The sequence below is a fragment of the Bos mutus genome, chromosome 19 (genome assembly GCF_027580195.1).
Source record: "Bos mutus isolate GX-2022 chromosome 19, NWIPB_WYAK_1.1, whole genome shotgun sequence".
Lineage (NCBI taxonomy): Eukaryota > Metazoa > Chordata > Mammalia > Artiodactyla > Bovidae > Bos > Bos mutus.
Window position 1 is genome coordinate 14,263,248 of NC_091635.1, and position 18,977 is coordinate 14,282,224.

General features: G+C 45.3%; 1 protein-coding gene across 6 annotated transcripts in view; it reads left to right on the forward strand.

Moving 5' to 3' along the window:
- Nucleotides 1-18,977, forward strand: part of DNAH2 (dynein axonemal heavy chain 2) — a 108,195-nt gene that overhangs the window by 19,319 nt on the left and 69,899 nt on the right. For all 6 annotated transcript variants that reach the window (XR_011467942.1, XR_011467943.1, XM_070389410.1 and 3 more), the window contains exons 8-14: nucleotides 1,444-1,635; nucleotides 2,304-2,461; nucleotides 3,089-3,176; nucleotides 5,971-6,176; nucleotides 6,605-6,734; nucleotides 7,021-7,203; nucleotides 8,221-8,435. Coding sequence is in view for 4 of the 6 variants with exons in the window: in XM_070389410.1 (XP_070245511.1) it covers nucleotides 1,444-1,635; nucleotides 2,304-2,461; nucleotides 3,089-3,176; nucleotides 5,971-6,176; nucleotides 6,605-6,734; nucleotides 7,021-7,203; nucleotides 8,221-8,435 (1,172 nt within the window). In the remaining 2 variants the exon portion in view is untranslated. The remainder of the gene's footprint in view (nucleotides 1-1,443; nucleotides 1,636-2,303; nucleotides 2,462-3,088; nucleotides 3,177-5,970; nucleotides 6,177-6,604; nucleotides 6,735-7,020; nucleotides 7,204-8,220; nucleotides 8,436-18,977) is intronic.

The following is an 18,977-nucleotide window of genomic DNA, read 5'->3' on the forward strand; positions in this document are numbered from 1 at the left end:
GGTCAAAGGCGAACCCATTCAGTTCAGCAAAGAGAGCTGCAAAAGAAACACTTCAAAAACTTATATTTGAAGGCTTCTTTAGTGGCTCAGGGGCTTCCCTTGTGGCTCAGCTGGTAAAGAATCCTCCTGCAATGTGGGAGAACTGGCTTTGATCCCTGGGTTGGGCAGATCCCTTGTAGAAGGGAAAGGCTACCCACTCCAGTATTCTGGCCTGGAGAATTCCATGGACTGTGTAGTCCATGGGGTCGCAGAGAGTTGAACACGACTGAGTGACTTTCACTTCACTTGGTGGCTCAGTGATAAAGAATCCATTTGCCAATACAGGAGATGTGGGTTCGATCCCTGATCTAGTAAGATGAGCAACTAACTTCATGTATCACAACTGTTGAGCATGTGCTCTAGAGCCTGGGAGCCGCAACTCCTAAAGCCTCTGCACCCTAGAGCCTGCCTTCCGCAACAAGAGAAGTCACTGCAATGAGAACCAGTGTGCCACACACAACTAGAGAGTAGCCCCTGTTTGCCTAATCTAGAGAAGAGCCTGTGCAGCAACAAAGATCCAGCATAGTCAAAAATAAATTTTTTTTAAAAATTACGTTTTATATAATATGACAAGCTGATTATATTAGTGTTGTGACACACAGAGATCAGAGATATCTGTAGAATACAAAGAGAGAAGTGATCTCTTCCTAGCAGGAATTTGAAACTGGTATTCATGGAGGCCTGGTGTGCTGCAGTCCATAGGGTTGCAGAGTCGGACATGATTGAGCAACTGAACTGAACTGAACTGAAGGGAGTTTTGGGGCTTCCCAGGTGGCGCTAGTGGTAAAGAATTCACCAGCCAATGCAGGAGATGCCAGAGATACGGGTCGATCCCTGGGTTGGGACCATTCCCTGGGGTAGGAAATGGCAACCCACTCCAGTATTCTTGCCTGAAAAATTCCATAGATAGAGGTTAGAGGAGCCTGGTGGGTTACAGTCCGTGGAGTTGCATGGAATTGGACACGATTATGCATACACCCACATACTTTAAGGGGAATTGAGCCACAGTTAGATGGAGAAGTATAAAATTCTCTTTGAGAACAAGGTAGTGAAGGTGGGGCTATGGTGGGAGCCACAAGGTGGGATGAATGCAAGTGACGTCCGGTCAGTTGATCAACAGCTCTTGAGCGTCTCCTTGTGCAGAGTTCTGGGTTCAAGGGGAAAAACTAGAGGAATAGACACGAAACCTGAGTTAGAAACTAGTCAGTGAAGAAAAGTAGGCACGCACACACTCTGGTCCCAAAGGGTTGCAGAGACCTGGGGTGATGGGGTCTAGGTAACGTTAACTGGGAATACTTGCCGGGAAAGGCAGGTCGGTTGGAATTCGAGGAGGACCAGAAGCACTCGCTTTGAACCTGTGCTTTCCAGGGGCTAAGTCTTCTCCTGATTTCTCTTTACTGCCAGGATGGCTCTCGTCAAGCACAGTCAAACCTGACTTTCTTGTCGATCCTGAAGGAGCCTTACCAGGAACTGGCATTCATGAGGCCAAAGGACATCTCTAGTAAACTCCCGAGGCTGATCAGCCTCATCCGTATCATCTGGGTCAACTCTCCCCACTACAATACTCGGGAGAGACTGACCTCCCTCTTCCGGAAGGTGTGTGTCTGCAGAGAGTGGAACAGAGGGTGGTGAGGGGGTGGCCATGTTGGTAGCATGCAGATTACTGGAGAAGGTGGAATTCACTGGGCAGATCTATGGTGAAAAGGTAGTGAGCAATGCTGTTCGGGTCAGACAGAGACCACAGGCCCTTTGCCTGCATCATCTGCTTTAGTGAGGCTCAGAGTTGGGACCTGGACTGGACACTTTGCTTCCAGATGGATGAAGCCCGGGTGGGAAGAGGGGGACTTTGTGAAGAGGTGTTGATGGAGCACAGGGAGGGGGCCAGGAAGGTCTGACTCCCAGGCTGAGTTGTACAGGAGGGGAAGACCTGCTCTTTCTCATTGCCAAAGATGGACCTTGCAGTGAGCGAGAGGCAGATATAGGAAGGAACACTGGCTTTTGAGGAGCAGAATCCGGCATATTTCATTGGGGGAGGGGCAAAGAGTGGGGAAAGGGTGCTGAGCTGAGCACTGGCTGGAAATGAGGTGGGCAAATGAGGTGGAACCCAGAGGTGCTGCCGCACCAGCAGTGGAGGACCAGGGATGAGAGGAGCCATGGGTATCAAGAAGTAGGAGCCCGAGACCTGAGGCGTGGTCTTGGGGGCTCCAAGAGAGGGTCGGTGCAACTAAGGCTGCGAACTGAGATTGTCGGGACTCCTCCCGCAGATGAGCAATGAGATCATTCGCCTGTGCTGCCATGCCATCTCCCTGGACCGCATCTTTGAGGGCTACGTCATCTCTAGCAAGGAGGACCTACAAGGCTGCATCTCTTGCTGTCACGCCTGGAAGGACCACTACCTTCGGGCTGTGCAGACACATACCCAGTACGACATATCTGGACATCCTGTGTGTTACCGCTTGTCACTCCTGGAGTGGGGAGATTTTGATCTCTTCTGCTTGTACTTTAAGCCTGTGGACTGTATTTTTTTTTGGTAGCGTTTTTACATGGTCCGAGTTTTCTCTCTGGACGCAGATATTCTAGCTTGCAGTCCTAGGTCCTCCTAACTCTAAGTAACCTCCCCTCCCTCAACCCAGGAATCCCTCCTGGTCTTTTCCTCCTTCCTTGGCTCTAAAGTCTAAAATTTCATTGTGTGTAAACTTTCTCTTCTGGAGGAGGAAATGGCAACCCACTCCAGTATTCTTGCCTGGGAAATCCCATGGACAGAGGAGCCTAGAGGGCTACAGTCCATATGGTTGCAAGAGCCAGACATGACTTAGAGACTAAACCACCACCACCACCACCACCAAACTCTTTCTTAGAACCAAGATGTTTTCTTTTTCTCTCTGGCTCTCCTCACCTTGTGTTTCTTTACTTGGCGTTCAGAAAAACTGTTTCCTGGGGTCTCATTTTCTCAGGCTCCCTTTGAACCAGAACTCCTGGTTCTAGCCTGGCCTGGGGAGGTAAATGCCTCATGTTCCCGCTTCCAACTGGTCAGTCTTTCTCACGTCAGGTTCTCCACCCGGGGCTGGATCCTAGACCAGACCAGCATATTTGCCCAGGTCGATGCCTTTGTACAACGCTGCAAGGACCTCATCGAGGTAGGAAGACTGTCAGGGAGACTGAGAGCCCATAGCAGATGCTCCAGAATCCTGGCCCGGGGGCTGGGGGAGCTGGGGGAGCTGGGGCTGGGGGTGAGGCTACACACAAAACTTGCCTCTTTGGTTCTTATCATATGGCTGTGCACCTGGCCACCATCCTGTGCTCAGAGACTCTTGCCTGTTATCACTGCCTCATTTCAGTTCAGTTCAGTTCATTCGCTCAGTTGTGTCCACCTCTTTGCAACACCATGGACTGTAGCATGCCAGGGTTCCCTGTCCATCACCAACTCCTGGAGCTTGCTCAAACTCACATCCATCGAGTCAGTGATGCCATCCAACCATCTCATCCTCTGTCGTCCCCTTCTCCTCCTGCCTTTAATCTTCTCCAGCATCAGGGTCTTTGCCAATGAGTCAGTTCTTCACATCAGGTGGACAAAATACTGGAATTTCAGCTTCAGCATCAGTCCTTCCAATGAATATTCAGGACTTATCTCTTTTAGGATGGACTGGTTGGATTTCCTTGCTGTCCAAGGGACTCTCAAGAGTCTTCTCCAACACCACAGTTCAAAAGCATCAGTTCTTCAGTGCTCAGCTTTCTTTATGGTACAACTCTCACATCCATACATGACTACTGGAAAAACCACAGCTTTGACTAGATGGACCTTTGTTAGCAAAGTAATGTCTCTGCTGTTTAATATGCTGTCTAGGTTTGTCATAGTTTTTATTCCAGGGAGCAAATGTCTTTTAATTTCATGGCTGCATTCACCATCTGCAGTGATTTTGGAGCCCAAGAAAATAAAGTCTCTCACTGTTTCCATTGTTTCCCCATCTATTTGCCATGAAGTGATGGGACCAGGTGCTATGATCTTCGTTTTTTGAATGTTGAGTGTAAACCCAACTTTTTCACTCTTCTCTTTCATTTTCATCAAGAGGCTCTTTAGTTCTTCGCTTTCTGCCATAAGGGTGGTGTCATCTGTGTATCTGAGGTTATTGATATTTCTGCTGGCAATCTTGATTCCAGCTTGTGCTCATCCAGGCCAGCATTTTACATGATGTACTCTGCATGTAAGTTAAATAAGCAGGGTGACAATATACAGCCTTGATGTACTCCTTTCCCTATTTGGAACCAGTCTGTTGTTCTATGTACAGTTCTAACTGTTGCTTCTTGACCTGCATACAGATTTCTCAGGAGGCAGGTAAGGTGATCTTGTATTCCCATCTCTTTAAGAATTTTCCACAGTTTGTTGCTTTGGCATAGTTAATAAAGCAGAAGTAGATGTTTTTCTGGAACTCTCTTGCTTTTTCGATGATCCAGTGGATGTTGGCAATTTGATCTCTGGTTCCTCTGCCTTTTCTAAATCCAGCTTGAACATCTGGAAGTTCTCAGTTCATGTACTTTTGGAGCCTGACTTGGAGAATTTTGAGCATTACTTTGCTAGTGAGATGAGTGCAATTGTGCGGTAGTTTGAGCATTCTTTGGCGTTGCCTTTCTTTGGGATTTGGAATGAAAACTGACCTTTTCCAGTCCTGTGGCCACTGCTGAGTTTTCCAAATTTGCTGGCATATCGAGTGCAGCACTTTCACAGCATCATCTTTTAGGATTTGAGATAGCTCAATTGGAATTCCATCACATCAACTAGCTTTGTTCATAGTGATACTTCCTAAGGCTCACTTGACTTCTCATTCCAGGATGCCTGGTCTAGGTGAGTGATCACACCATCGTGGTTATCTGGGTCGTGAAGATCTTTTCTGTACAGTTCTTCTGTATATTCTTGCCACCTCTTCTTAATATCTTCTGCTTCTGTTATGTCCATACCATTTCTAGTCTTTATTGTGCCCATCTTTGCATGAAATGTTCCCTTGGTATCTCTAATTTTTCTTGAAGAGATCTCTAGTCTTTCCCATTCTATTGTTTTCCTCTATTTCTTTGCATTGATCACGGAGGAAGGCTTTCTTATCTCTCCTTGCTATTCTTTGGAACTCTGCATTCACAGGGGTATATTTTTCCTTTTCTCCTTTGTCTTTAGCTTCTCTTCTTTTCTCAACTATTTGTAAGGCCTCCTCAGACAACCATTTTGCCTTTTTGCATTTCTTTTTCTTGGGGATGGTTTTGATCCCTGCCTCCTGTACAATGTCACGGACCTCGGTCCATAGTTCTTCAGGTACTCTGTCTATCGGATCTAATCCCTTGAATCTGTCACTTCCACTGTATAATAATAAGGGATTTGATTTAGGTCATACCTGAATGGTCTAGTGGTTTTCCCTGCTTTCTTCAATTTAAGTCTGAATTTGGCAATAAGGAGTTCATGATCTGAGCCACAGTTAGCTCCCAGTCTTGTTTTTGCTGACAGTATAGAGCTTCTCCATCTTCAGCTGCAAAGAATACAATCAGTCTGATTTTGGTATTGACCATCTGGTGATGTCCATGTGTAGAGTCATCTCTTGTGTTGGAAGAGAGTGTTTTCTATGACCAGTGCATTCTGTTGGCAAAACTCTTATTAGCCTTTGCCCTGCTTCATTTTGTACTCCAAGGCCAAATTTTTTTTCATATTTCATTGTGCAGGTAAAATTCACCCCAGAAGCCCCTTGCATCTGGTGGATCCTCCTTAGTTTTTTAGCCATTTTAAGCTAAACCAGTAGGGACAGGGAAGCCTGGCCTGCTGCAGTCCATGGAGTCGTAAAGAGTGGGACATGACTTAGCAAGTGAACAACCACAACACAAGCTAAACCAAAGAACTTGGGACAGGAAGACTCAGACAGGAGGGCAGGAAGCCTCATGCTGACTTCTTTGCAGGTATGTGACTGTCAGTACCATTTTGCCCGCTGGGAAGATGGAAAGCAAGGTCCCCTCCCCTGCTTCTTCGGTGCCCAGGGGCCCCAGATAACACGGAACTTGCTGGAGATTGAGGACATCTTTCACAAAAACCTGCACGTGCTGCGAGCCGTCCGCGGGGGCATCCTGGACGTCAAGAACACCTCTTGGCATGAAGACTACAATAGGTGAGAGGGTCACAGACCACCCCCTCCATAGACAGGGAAGGGGGGCAGGGGAGACCAGAGCGGAGTGTGGGGGCAGCAGGTCAGAAATAGGGGGCGAGCAGGGGAAGCGCATGGTGGCTGCTCAGACGCAGGGTGCCACAGCCAGCCTTACTGGCCTTGGGTCCCAGTTCTGCCACAGACTAGTTAACATGACTCTGGACAGATTGCTCTACCAGCTTGGACCTCAGTTTCCTCATCTATAAAATCCGGTTAGCAATACAGCCTACCCCACTGAGTTGTTTTGAGGACTAAATGGATTCCTGTGTGTGAAGCACTCAGTGCTGATACTGAGGATGCCCTCCGTACATAAAACATCGGAGTCGCATTCAGGGGAGGTTCTTGGGGCCAGGCCACGTTGCGCACCCTTTGACACGCCTCTAACGGTGCAGGTTCCGGGCTGGAGTCAAGGACCTGGAGGTGATGACTCAGAACTTGATCACCTCGGCCTTCGAGTTAGTCCGTGACGTGGAGCATGGGGTGCTGCTGCTGGACACCTTCCATCGGCTCTCGGCCCGAGAGGTGGGACTGCCCACCAGCTTCCTTCCTCCACCCCTGGTTCGCTTGAGCTTTCTGTCACATCCTCCTGGTCCTTCCAGATGCCATCCAACCTCCATTTGTGCTCTCGCCCATGTCCTAAACTGCCAGCGCTTCTTTTCTTCCTCTGTCTCTGCCCGCCCCCTCCCCCTGGTGTCCGGAGGGCTTGGGGGGAGGACTCCCATGGCAGGGGTTTAGCTTTCTTCCAGGATGGGGAGCTGCAGGGACCCCATATCCCTGGTCATGTCATTTACTTCCTCTTCTTCGTCAGGCCATCAAGCGAACATATGACAAGAAGGCCGTGGACCTCTACATGCTGTTCAATAGTGAGCTTGCACTCGTAAACCGTGAGCTGAACAAGAAGTGGCCCTACCTGGAGCCCTACATGGCTCAGTACTCAGGGCAGGCCCACTGGGTGCGCATCCTACGGCGTCGCATCGACAGAGTCATGAACGTAAGCCTGGCCTTTCCCAGAACTTGTTCTCGATGCCATGACAGAGTTTGCAGGCTGGGCCCCAGGCTGGTGGGTGGGAGCCCTGGGGGCCAGTCCAGAGCATCTCCCTGGAGAGGTTTCCTGACCTGAGACTAAGTGGATGCAAGGGGCATGTCAGAGGAACTGGCCTGTCCTGAGGAAGGGCTCATGCTTGTTTTTGACCATGTGTCTCTTAAATCCTTCACCTCCTGTAATTGACTTTCTTTTCCCAACTGTTTTCCTCAAGCTGAATGTCTGTGCTTCTCTTTCTTATTTTATTTTATTATTGGAGTATGTTTGTTTCACAGTGTTGTGTTGGCTTCTACTGTACAGCAAAGTAAATCAGCTATGTGTATCCATATATCCCCTCCCTCTTGGACCTCCCTTCCACACCCGGCCCCCATTCTACCCCTCTAGGTCATCATAGCACACTGAGCTGAGCTCCCTGTGTTACACAGCAGATTCCCACTAGCTATCTATTTTACACATGGTAGCATATGTATGACAAGGTGTGCATGTGTACTTAGTCGCTTAGTTGTGTCCGAATCTTTGCGACCCTGTGGACTGTAGTCTCCCAGGCTCCTCTGTCCATGGGATCTTGCAGGCAAGAATACTTGAGTGGGTTGCCATTTCCTTCTCCAGGGGATCTCCCCCACCCAGGAATCGAATCCATGTCTCCTGGTCTCCTGCATTGGCAGGTGAATTCTTTACCACTGAGCCGCCTGGGAAGCCCGTATATGACAATGCTGCTCTCCGAGTTCCTCGCACCTTCCCCTTCCCTGTCTTCATTTAGACTATACCTCTTTTGCTGTGCCTGCTTCCTCTCACCTTTCCTTCTGGCTCTCCCTTCCCTCCCAGTAGTCAAAATCGACCTCCATGCTCTGCCTTACACATATAATTGGGGTGTGTGTGTTGGGGAGGGGAATAGGGCTCTCAGGGCGATGATAACACGGAGGAACGTGGCAGGTGGATCCCAGCATCCCTGGTTCTCCTCCACAGTGTCTTTCTAATGCTCATTTCCTGCCCCACATCGGGACTGGAGAGGAGAGTGTGCACACCTACCAGCAGATGGTTCAGGCCATTGATGAATTGGTGCGAAAAACCTTCCAAGACTGGACAGCCACACTGGACAAGGACTGCATTCGGCGGCTGGACACGCCATTGCTACGAATCAGCCAGGAGAAGGCGGGCATGCTGGACGTGAACTTTGACAAGTAGGAGACCCTCCCCGCCCCTCTCCCCCTCTGCTCGTCCTTTCTATGGTGCCTTTCCCTTCCCCAGCCCTCCTGAAAATTTTAACTCCCGTCTCCTGGTTCCTCCTTTCCATTCCTCTGATTCTCTCTTACCCAGTAATATGTTTCCTCCCACTTCTTAGTCTTAAAAAAAACAGAACAAAACAAAAAACAACCGATTAAAAATAGAAAATCCGCTGTCACCTACTATACCAGTGATGTGGGTGTCCTGCCACTAGGTGGCCATGGTGGCTCAGCGAAATCATCCCAACCCTGAGCCACTGAGGGGGCTTTCCCGAGAGGCAGTGGGGCTCTCAGGTCGCACCCTCTCCTATAGTTGTAGAATCATGACATTCTCATATCACCAGGTTTTCAGTTTAACCAGTCTATTCATTAGTTATTCAAAAATACATAGTGAGTGCCTTCCGTGTGCTAAGAACCAAGATGGGCACAGGGGATGTGTCCAGTGACGATTCCTTGCCCCCTGTTGCTCTGTAAGTGAACTGTTACACCCTGGAGCCCTGCCTCCTTCCCAGATAAGATGCAGAAGAGAGAAATAAAAAGAGGAACTTGGTAAGGTGGCCTTCTACAGAGATGACAACCCTTCTGATGACAACATTTTCCTAATAGGAAGGAAATCACTTTCTTCTTGATAGGTTTGGGCTCCTTGTCATCAGCAAGCCCCTATAGTAAGAGTGGCTTCCCAGGCTTCTAGAACTGGCTTTAACTCATGGAATGTCCTTATTTGTTGGGGAAAATGCGGAAGGGGCTTCTCCAGAGAGGGCCTGTGTGGAGATGGACAGAGAGACTGAGTGTGTCTGTCCTGGGAGCCAAAAGCAACCTAACTGGGAGAAGATGACACATGATGTTTGAAGCAAAAGAACCAAGATGGGGAGACAGTGCTGAGTGTCTGGTCAAAGGGGTGAGGGGGAGGCAGTAGTGAGAAGGACAGAGATGAGAAGCCACATGGATCAGGAAGCAGGTGACAAGCAGGATGTGAAGACCAGAGGGTAAGAGGTTTGAGATAGGCCTTTGACCAGGGAGGGGTGTTGAGATCTGCTTTGATAGGGCTCATGGTTTTTTGAGGTATGGCCAAGCAGGATCCTATAAAATGGCCTCATAAATCAACAATAAGATTTATTTTTAATATTTATTTATTTGGTTGCACTGGGTCTTAGTTGTGGTATGCAGCATGTAGGGATCTTTAATTGTGGGATTTAGTTCCCTGACCAGGGATTGAACCCGAGCCTCTTGCGTTGGGAGCATGAAGTTTCAATTACTGGATTGCCAGGGAAATCTCTTAAGTACTTTTTAATATGAATAGTAGCATACTGTTCACACTATGGAGAAGGCAATGGCACCCTACTCCAGTACTCTTGCCTGGAAAATCCCATGGACGGAGGAGCCTGATAGGCTGCAGTCCATGGGGTCGCGAAGAGTCAGACACAACTGAGCGACTTCACTTTCACTTTTCACTTTCATGTATTGGAGAAGGAAATGGCAACCCACTCCAGTGTTCTTGCCTGGAGAATCCCAGGGACGAGGGAGCCTGGTGGGCTGCCATCTCTGGGGTTGCACAGAGTCGGACACGACTGAAGCGACTTAGCAGCAGCAGCAGTTCACACTATTCTTTACATCTGAAGTGTTCTCAAAAGATTTATTTGATTTTTTTCTATTATAAAATTCTTGATCCTTTTAGAAAATTTGCAGAATGCAGAAAAGTAGAAGGAAGAACAAGATTCCCCCAAAGATAACCACTCTTAAAGATTTGGTTCATGTTCCCCCCATTTCATATGCTTCATATGGTTATTTTTCTTTAATTTTTAGAATCTTTTTTTTTTTTAATTTAAATTTATTTATTTTAATTGGAGGCTAATTACTTTACTTAAAAATGTATTTATTTGGCTGTGCCCGGTCTTAGGGTCTTAGCTGTGGAACGCTGGGTCTTTAGTTGCAGCATGTGGAATCTAGTTTCCTGACCAGGGGTGGAACCCAACCCCCTTGTATTGGAAGTGAGGAGTCTTAGGCACTGGGCCACCAGGGAAGTCCCTCTTTTTTGACTTTTTAAATTAAAGAATTTAAATAACAGAAGTAGTGCATACTGACTGTAAAAGAAAAAAAAAAAAAAAAGAGATTGATGTATAGAAGAATATAAAGGAAAAAGTGAAAATCCTTTACACAGCTCCACTCCCTAGAGGTAACCATGATTACCATGTAATCAAAAATACACACTGCACACATAAAACAGGATCCCATTATAAACAGCATTTCTTAACTTGCTTTTTTTGAGGTTAACAATATGTGTGGGAGATTTTCCATTCTGTGTGTACAGACTGCATAATTACTTTTCATGGTTTACAGCTTCCCATGCTTTGACTGTACCATAATTTAATCCATCAACCCTCTACTGGTAGACCTAGAAGTTGCATGGTTTCCACAAGGGTCCTGAACATTCTGTGCTGGGGGCTTTCACCTGGACTCCCTGAGTCTTGTTCCCTTCTCCCCACCGTGGTGTGTCCACCTGATGTTTGAGCTTAGCACCTGGCCACGTAGCCCCAATAAGCTTAGGAGACTGCTTTCTGTCTGCTGTGATCATCTGTTGTCAAGAGACACATTGGATATTTATCTCAAATACCGTTTGCACAATCTTTATGCAGTCTTTTTGGGCCAAATATTTGTGGCCTGGGTTTAGCAGAAACCCAAATAATGGCTAAAACACTTCTTCCAGAGAGAAGAGGTACCCCGATCCTTTGGCAATTGTTGTCTAGAGGGATCTGTTATAAGCTGCTTTACATTTTTGTGGCTTTAAGCTAAAACTACCTCAATCCAGTAAATAATGTATGGGGGAAAAAACAAAAAATCATGATCACAGGGAAGGATTTTGGAAAGTCTGGGCTCATTAAACCAGTAAAGACATCCAAGACAGTTTCAGCTTTTCTAAACCAATTGATTCCTCCAACGAGGAGCAGATAACTTTATCAAGTACTTTTTTGTGCTCATGATCTAGATAAGGTCTTGAAATAAGTGTGCTCTTCAAATGCCCTGATTGTCCTCAGAATTACCTGGCTCTCCCTCCGTTCTGGGAGACTTCCAGTCCCTAACAGCACTGATCTGATCTTACAAAGGATTTTGTTGTCTTACCTTCTATCCCAAATATTTGAACTCTGAAGTCCAAATTGGCTTTTACCACATTTTACAACCAGACCAGCCTTACAGATTGCACTTAACACAAACATATTCCAGATGGCGTCTGTACCCTGGCTGAAAAAGAGTTGTGTTATCGCTGTGTAAGCCAACTCCTCTGTGTAGCAGGACTTCTCCAGGGCAGGACAAGGGACACTGGCGTCTGACAGTGTTTTGCGACTGGGACTTCCTCTTCCTCCTTTTCTCTCTGGTCTGACAGCGCTTTCTCCATCAGGTCAGTTCATTCTGGGCTGTCAGCACCAACCCCAGTCAGCCTACTTGCCCTGGCTCCATTGCCTGAGCACTTGTCCAAGGAAACAGAAAATATTTTACAAAAATAATTCCCCAGACTGATTTTTTAAAATTAAAATTTTTTTGACCATGCCATGACGAGGCATGTGGGATCTTAATTTCCCAACCAGGGATCCAACCCATGCCCCCTGCATTGGAAGTACAGTGGCTTAACCACTGGACCACCAGGGAAGTCCCAGACTGGTTTTGTTATGTTTGTTTTTTTTTTTAAGAAATGTTATGTATCAGGAAAATAAATTTGCATTCCAGAAACTTCTTGACAAATTTCTGGCTAAGCCTGAGCATCATTGTGAAAAAATGTCCTCATAGGGACACCTTCCTCATAGGGACACCTTCCTCAGCATCAGGAAGGTGTTTTTCAAATTCATCGTATTGACTGACAAGTTAAAATTTGATAATTTGGCTTAAAGTTATTTTGAAAAGTCTTGTCAAGCTGAGGAAATGAAGAAACAATTTAGTGCACTGTTGGATAGTATATGTATCCAAGCGGGCTTACCAAGATGTTGACAGAGTCAAATTCAAGGCCTCCAGCTTGAAGAGCGTAAGAGAATATGATTCTGTTACTAGAAGTGTTCCCATACATATTTACACCCCTCCACCATCCTGGTATAGCTATGATAGAATTTGTGGTTAAACTGACGTTCAGTGTTTTTCTTAATATGACTCTGTTAGTATTGTTTACTGTGGAGCCAAATCATGTTCAGTTATTGCAGTTCTCTCCTTGCTTGTATGACACTTGTTCTTTTTGGAAATAACAATGACCTCACTGTTTTTGTTAGCACACTATTCACTATCATTAATTCTTCCAGACCAACCAATAAATTCCTTCAGATAATATTTTCCTTTGCTATCTGACTTATCACGTATGTTACCAATTTTGTGTTCTTAGCGCTATCCCTCCTGGAATTCCCTTGTCCCTTCAGTCCAACTGGTTGGTTTTGAGGCCAGGTGTCACTGTGGGACTTCTCTGAGCCTCTTTTGTTATTTGATTCCCCCTTTCCTTTGTCTTCCTCTTTCTTGGTTTATGCTCTTACTTTGATGGAGTACATTCTTTAGTAGCTTTCCATGCTACATGGGAGGTAAACTTTTTGAATTCTTACATGATTGACAACAACTGTTTTCTGCCTGACACCTGTTAGTCCTTCATGGGATTCTAGATTGAAAGCAGTTTTCCTTCATTTTGGCTCTCCTTTACATTGGAGGCTTTCCTTAACTGTCCAGTAATCTGCTGTTCATTCCTATTTGAGAGAGCCTTCTTCCCTTTGAAGAATTTTGACACAGTTTCAAAAATAACACATACTTCAGTGAAGATTGTCAAGGTGTGAAAAACAGCATTTCTTTGTCCACAGTCTCTTAAAGCACATATCACAAATGAGCGCTTGATAATAATTTCCTTCCTTGGTAGAGTCCTCTCCAATAAAGGTGGAAAACTTGCACTGTGATGTCATGTCCTATATTGCTACTTTAGTGCTTGCTTAGTAGAACAGACACAAAATATTCTGAAATTTTCACCTCAGTGTTCTTTTAAGATGACATCTTGGTGATATTCAGGATATAAAGCTTCATCAGAGTATCTTGAGATTAAGGGGCTTTTTATCCTCTTTGATTAAAAAATGTAATTTCTTTTTCCAAAAAAAGAAGAAAACACACAGATTTACAAAGTCAAATGACTCTTACTCAAGATGTAAAAGTGTTTAAAATATTACATATTTTCTCCTGGCATTTTGTGATTTTTAGTCTTTACATTTGGTTCTTGGATCCATTTTCAGTTTATTTTGATTTAGGGAGAGAAGCACAGATGCAACTTGAGTTGGTTTTGTGTTTTTTTTAAATATATCCCCAGATGGCTAGTCAGTTGACCCAATCTCATTTATTGAACTGCTATCTTTATAGTATAACAAATTCCCAAGTATGTCTGTGTCTATTTTGGGATTCACTATCCTGTTCTGATAGGTCTATTTATTCATATGTAGAGACCAAATTGTTTTTATTATTGTCCTCATTACTCTCCTTTTTAGATTTTTTTTCTTGGATATTTTAAATATTTATTTCTCATAAGTACATTGGAATCTCTTTGTTTAGTTCCCCAAATGGTCCTATTCCTATATTTGGCGAGGGGTGGGGTGGGGGTGGGGTGGGGGGACAAGATTGGGTTAAATTTATAGGTTAACTTAAGAAGAATGAACATCTTTAAGATTTGAGTTTTTTCTATCCAAGAATAGCATTTCTTTCTTTCAATTTATTTAAGTCCTGTTCTTTTGTTCATAGATATTTTTCATACATATTAACCGACTAACAAGAAATGTGATAATATATATTAACATCTTTTGGTGATCTCTTAATTTTTGTTGTTTTAATTATCATTGGTTTCTTTTTCTCCATGATAATATTGAACTGGTTATAGTTTTTATATTGGAAAACTTTGATTTTAATAAGTTAATTTTGTACCCAGTCCCTTTTACAACTAATTCTCTTGTTTAAAATAGTTTTTTCCTTTTTAAAAATTTGCTTATTAATTTCATTTTGGTCTGCACTAGGTCTTTTGTTGCTTTCTCTAATTGAAGCAAGCGGGGGTACTCTTTGTTGTGTTGTGTGGGCTTCTCTTCCAAGGCTGGGGATCAAATCCACGTCCCCTGCATTGGCAAACAGATTCCTATCCACTGTGCTACCAGGAAGGTCCAGTTTTTCCCTTTTAAAACATTTTTTTAATTATGAAAGATCATATCATACATATAGAAAATTACTTAAAAACCTACATGTTCAATGTAATCTATAGGTATAAAATAAACACCCTTGCTACTGTCACCTAGGTCAAGGAAAGAATGTGGCCAGCAGTCCAGAAGCCCTCCTACTTATATTTTTCAGTTGAACTATCTGTCAACACTTACAATTCAGGAGACTTTATATAAAAATTCACTTTCTGGCCTCTCTTGAAATCACACCGAGCCCATATCCCATTTGGCAGCAAATGCCTGGAACCCTGGAGCAGTGACTCTTGTAGATGGACCTCTCGCTCTTTCACCCAACTTTAGGCCAAAACTCAGTTGCAGTTTATCGTTGCATTAGAGCTGTGCTTGCCTTGGAGTAAGTGGAATTCCTGAACTTTGCTTTTGATGATGAAATCCAAAGGAGCTGGTGCTTGGTTGGATATTGGAAGGTCGAGGTGAGGGACGACACGGGTTCTGGCCCAGACAGTGGGGCAGGGCCATTTCTGCACGGATGCAGGTGTCCTCGGCTGAGAGAGGCAGCTGAAGCCGCACAGTAGGTAAGGTCACCCAGGGCTAGTGTGCTGGGTGTGCGTGACCTCGAGGGGCTGGCGTGCCAGGGAGCTGTGGGGGAGGTGGATGCTTCGCTGAGTCTCCAGAGTCAGCTGGATGAGATTTCCAAGGGACCCTGGAGAGAAAAGGCTGCTTGTCCTGACGTGTGGAGCTGACAAGAGAAGCACCGAGGTTCAGAAGCCAGGGAGGAAGGCAGAGAGGAGGCCACCAGATGTGGAGACTTAGAGGGGAGGGTGAGGCCAAGGAGGTTCTCAAAGTGTAGCTACAAGAAGTCCTATGAGGAATCCTGGGCAAGCTAGACGGAAGCAGATTTAGGGACTTCCCTGATGGTCCAGTGGCTAACACTCCATCCATGCTCCCAATGCAGGGGGCCCAGGTTCAACCCCTGGTCAGGGAACCAGATGCCACATGCTGCAACTAAGAGTTTGCATGCGGCAACTGAAGATCCTGTGTGCCACGACTAAGACCTGGTGCAGCCAAATAAATAAATAATTTAAAAAATCTTTTAAAAACGCAGACTTAGAGGGGAGGGTGGGAGGCAGCTCTTGGGACTGAGGAACGAGAGGAAAAGAAAGGAAGGGAATTCAGGAGGCCGATTTTTCACAGAAGGCAGGCTGTGAAGGGGGCAAGCAGTGTGGTGCCAGGATGTGGAGTCGAGGGTAGGTGGTGTTTTGATTTTGTTTTAAGATTGTAGAAACTTGGCTTATTTAAATGTTGATGGGAAGGAACGAGTAGGGTGGGAGTGTAGGCAAGCTGGAAAAGATGGTGTCTGAGGATGCAAAGGGAAGCTGGATTGGAAGGACTTGACCTTGGATGCAAGGAGGGCCTCTTCTGTAGTAAACAGAAGAAATCATAGGTATGGGGTCAGTTACGTTTATAAGTTTTAGAGCAGGAAGCATGTGGAGTTCTCTCCTGGTGGCTTTTGTATTTCTTTGAGGGAAGAGGTGGGGCTTTCTGTGGAGAGCGAGAGGAGCAGACCAGGTTTGAGAAAGCAGAGGATTTGCAAACAGTCCCTGTGAGAACAGGAAGGACAGGAGATTGGGGAAACCCCAGGGGTGCAGCCTTAGAGGCCAGCTGGGACCAGAGATCTTGGACGTGCAGCCTGCTAATCTGTGTAGTCGTGTGATCTTCTCCAGCTTTGCTTGGCCACCTTCACATGGCCTCAGCAGAGAAGAGAGTGGACAGAGCCAGGGATGGGGTTTGGTCAGGTGGCTTAGACTAAAGAAGGAGGCGAACAGAGCCAGGGATGGGGTTTGGTCAGGTGGCTTAGCCTAAAGAAGGAGGCGAAAGACAGAACTGGTGAGAGAGCAGCGGAAGCGGGCAGGGTCCTTGGAGGAGGGGATGGAGGTGGAAGGGGACAAACAGGCAAGAGGAAAGGCCAGGGGTCAGTGACCTGAACGTCCCCATGGGATCAAAGGTCGACTGGGAGGACTTGAGTGCAGGTACTGGGATGGGCGAGGAAGCTGAGCTGGGGAGGGACCATCTGCTTGGAGACTGACTGTAAAGGTGGCGGGACATGAGTTCCAGGGCGTGGCCTCTGAGTGGGGAGGAGAAGGTCAGGTCACTGGGTGTGAGGTGGCAAAGGACACTTAGGACAAGGGCCACAGACACAATTAAAAAATTTTTGGCATTACTTGTCATAAAGGAGAAAGAAACAAGTTAAATGAATTTTAATTTTCAATCCGGTATTCCCCAGATATTACCTTGCCAATATGTAATCAATGTAAAGAATTGTTCACAGAGAGTTTTATATTCTCTTTTTCATGCAACATCCTCTTTGCCTTTCATCTTTATGTCTCTATTTTATGAGGGGTCTCTGTCATTTATCTTGTATCTTTTTTTTTCTGCTTTATTTTTAACTTCCAAGAGCTCTCTTTGTGTCCCTTTTATAGCATCTTGTTTCTGTCTCACGGACGCTCTTTGTTTCTTATCTCTCTCTCAGGATGCTCGCTGTGATTCTGTTTTTTCTTTCGGGGGTGGGCCACCTTTCTGCATCTCCATCCCCTCTCCTTCCCTTCTGGTTGCTTTTTTCTGTTTAAGGAAAGATAGACCCATTTGAATTTGGAGTTCCAAAGAATAGCAAGGAGAGATAAGAAAGGCTTCCTCAGTGATCAATGCAAAGAAATAGAGAAAAACAATAGAATGGGAAAGACTAGAGATCTCTTCAAGAAAATTAGACATACCAAGGGAACATTTCATGCAAAGATGGGCACAATAAAGGACAGAAATGGTATGGACCGAATAGAAGCAGAAGCTATTAAGAAGAGGTGACAAGAATACACAGAAGAACTATACAAAAAAGATCTTTACAATCCAGATAATCATCATGGTATTATCACTCACCTAGAGCCAGAATCCTGGAATGCAAAGTCAAGTGAGCCTTAGGAAGCATCACTACAAACAAAGCTAGTGGAGGTGATGGAATTCCAGTTGAGCTATTTCAAATCCTAAAAGATGATGCTGTGAAAGTGCTGCACTCAATATGTCAGCAAATTTGGAAAACTCAGCAGTGGCCACAGGACTGGAAAAGGTCAGTTTTCATTCCAATCCCAAAGAAAGGCAATGCCAAAGAATGCTCAAATTACCGCACCATTGCACTCATCTCACACACTAGTAAAATAATGCTCAAAATTCTCCAAGCCAGCCTTCAACAGTACGTGAACTGTGAATTTCCAGATATTCAAGCTGGTTTTAGAAAAGGCAGAGGAACCAGAGATCAAATTGCCAATGTCTGCTGGATCATGGAAAAAGCAAGAGAGTTCCAGAAAAACATCTATTTCTGCTTTATTGACTATGCCAAAGCCTTTGACTGTGTGGATCACAACAAACTGTGGAAAATTCTTAAAGAGTTGGGAATACCACCTGACCTGCCTCTTGAGAAATCTATATGCAGGTCAGGAAGTAACAGTTAGAACTGTACATGGAACAACAGACTGGTTCCAAATAGGGAAAGCAGTACATCAAGGCTGTATATTGTCACCCTGCTTATTTAACTTATATGCAGAGTACATCATGAGAAGCGCTGGGCTGGATGAAGCACAAGCTGGAATCAAGATTGCCGGGAGAAATACCAACACAAATATGCAGATGACACCACCCTTTTGGCAGAAAGCAAAGAAAGAACTAAAGAGCCTCTTGATGAAAGTGAAAGAGGAGAGTGAAAAAGTTGGGTTTAAACTCAACATTCAGAAAACTAAGATCATGGCATCTGGTTCCATCACTTCATGGCAAATAGATGGGGAAACAATGGAAACAGTGACAGACTTTATTTTTGGGGGCTCCAAAATGGTAAGCCCAAAAAATGGTGACTGCAGCCATGAAATTGAAAGACGCTTACTCCTTGGAAGAAAAGTTATGACCAACCTAGACAGCTTATTAAAAAGCAGAGACATTACTTTGCTAACAAAGGTCCATCTAGTCAAGGCTATGGTTTTTCCAGTAGTCATGTATGGCTGTGAGAGTTGGAATATAAAGAAAGCTGAGTGCCAAAGAATTGATGGTTTTGAACTGTGGTGTTGGAGAAGACTCTTGAGAGTCCCTTGGACTGCAAGATCCAACCAATCAGTCCTAAAGGAGATCAGTCCTGAGTCTTCATTGGCAGGACTGATGTTGAAGCTGAAACTCCAATACTTCGGCCACCTAATGTGAAGAACTGACTCATTGGAAAAGACCCTGATGCTGGGAAAGATTGAAGGCGGGAGAAGAAGGGGATGACAGAGGATGAGATGGTTGGATGACATCACCGACTCAA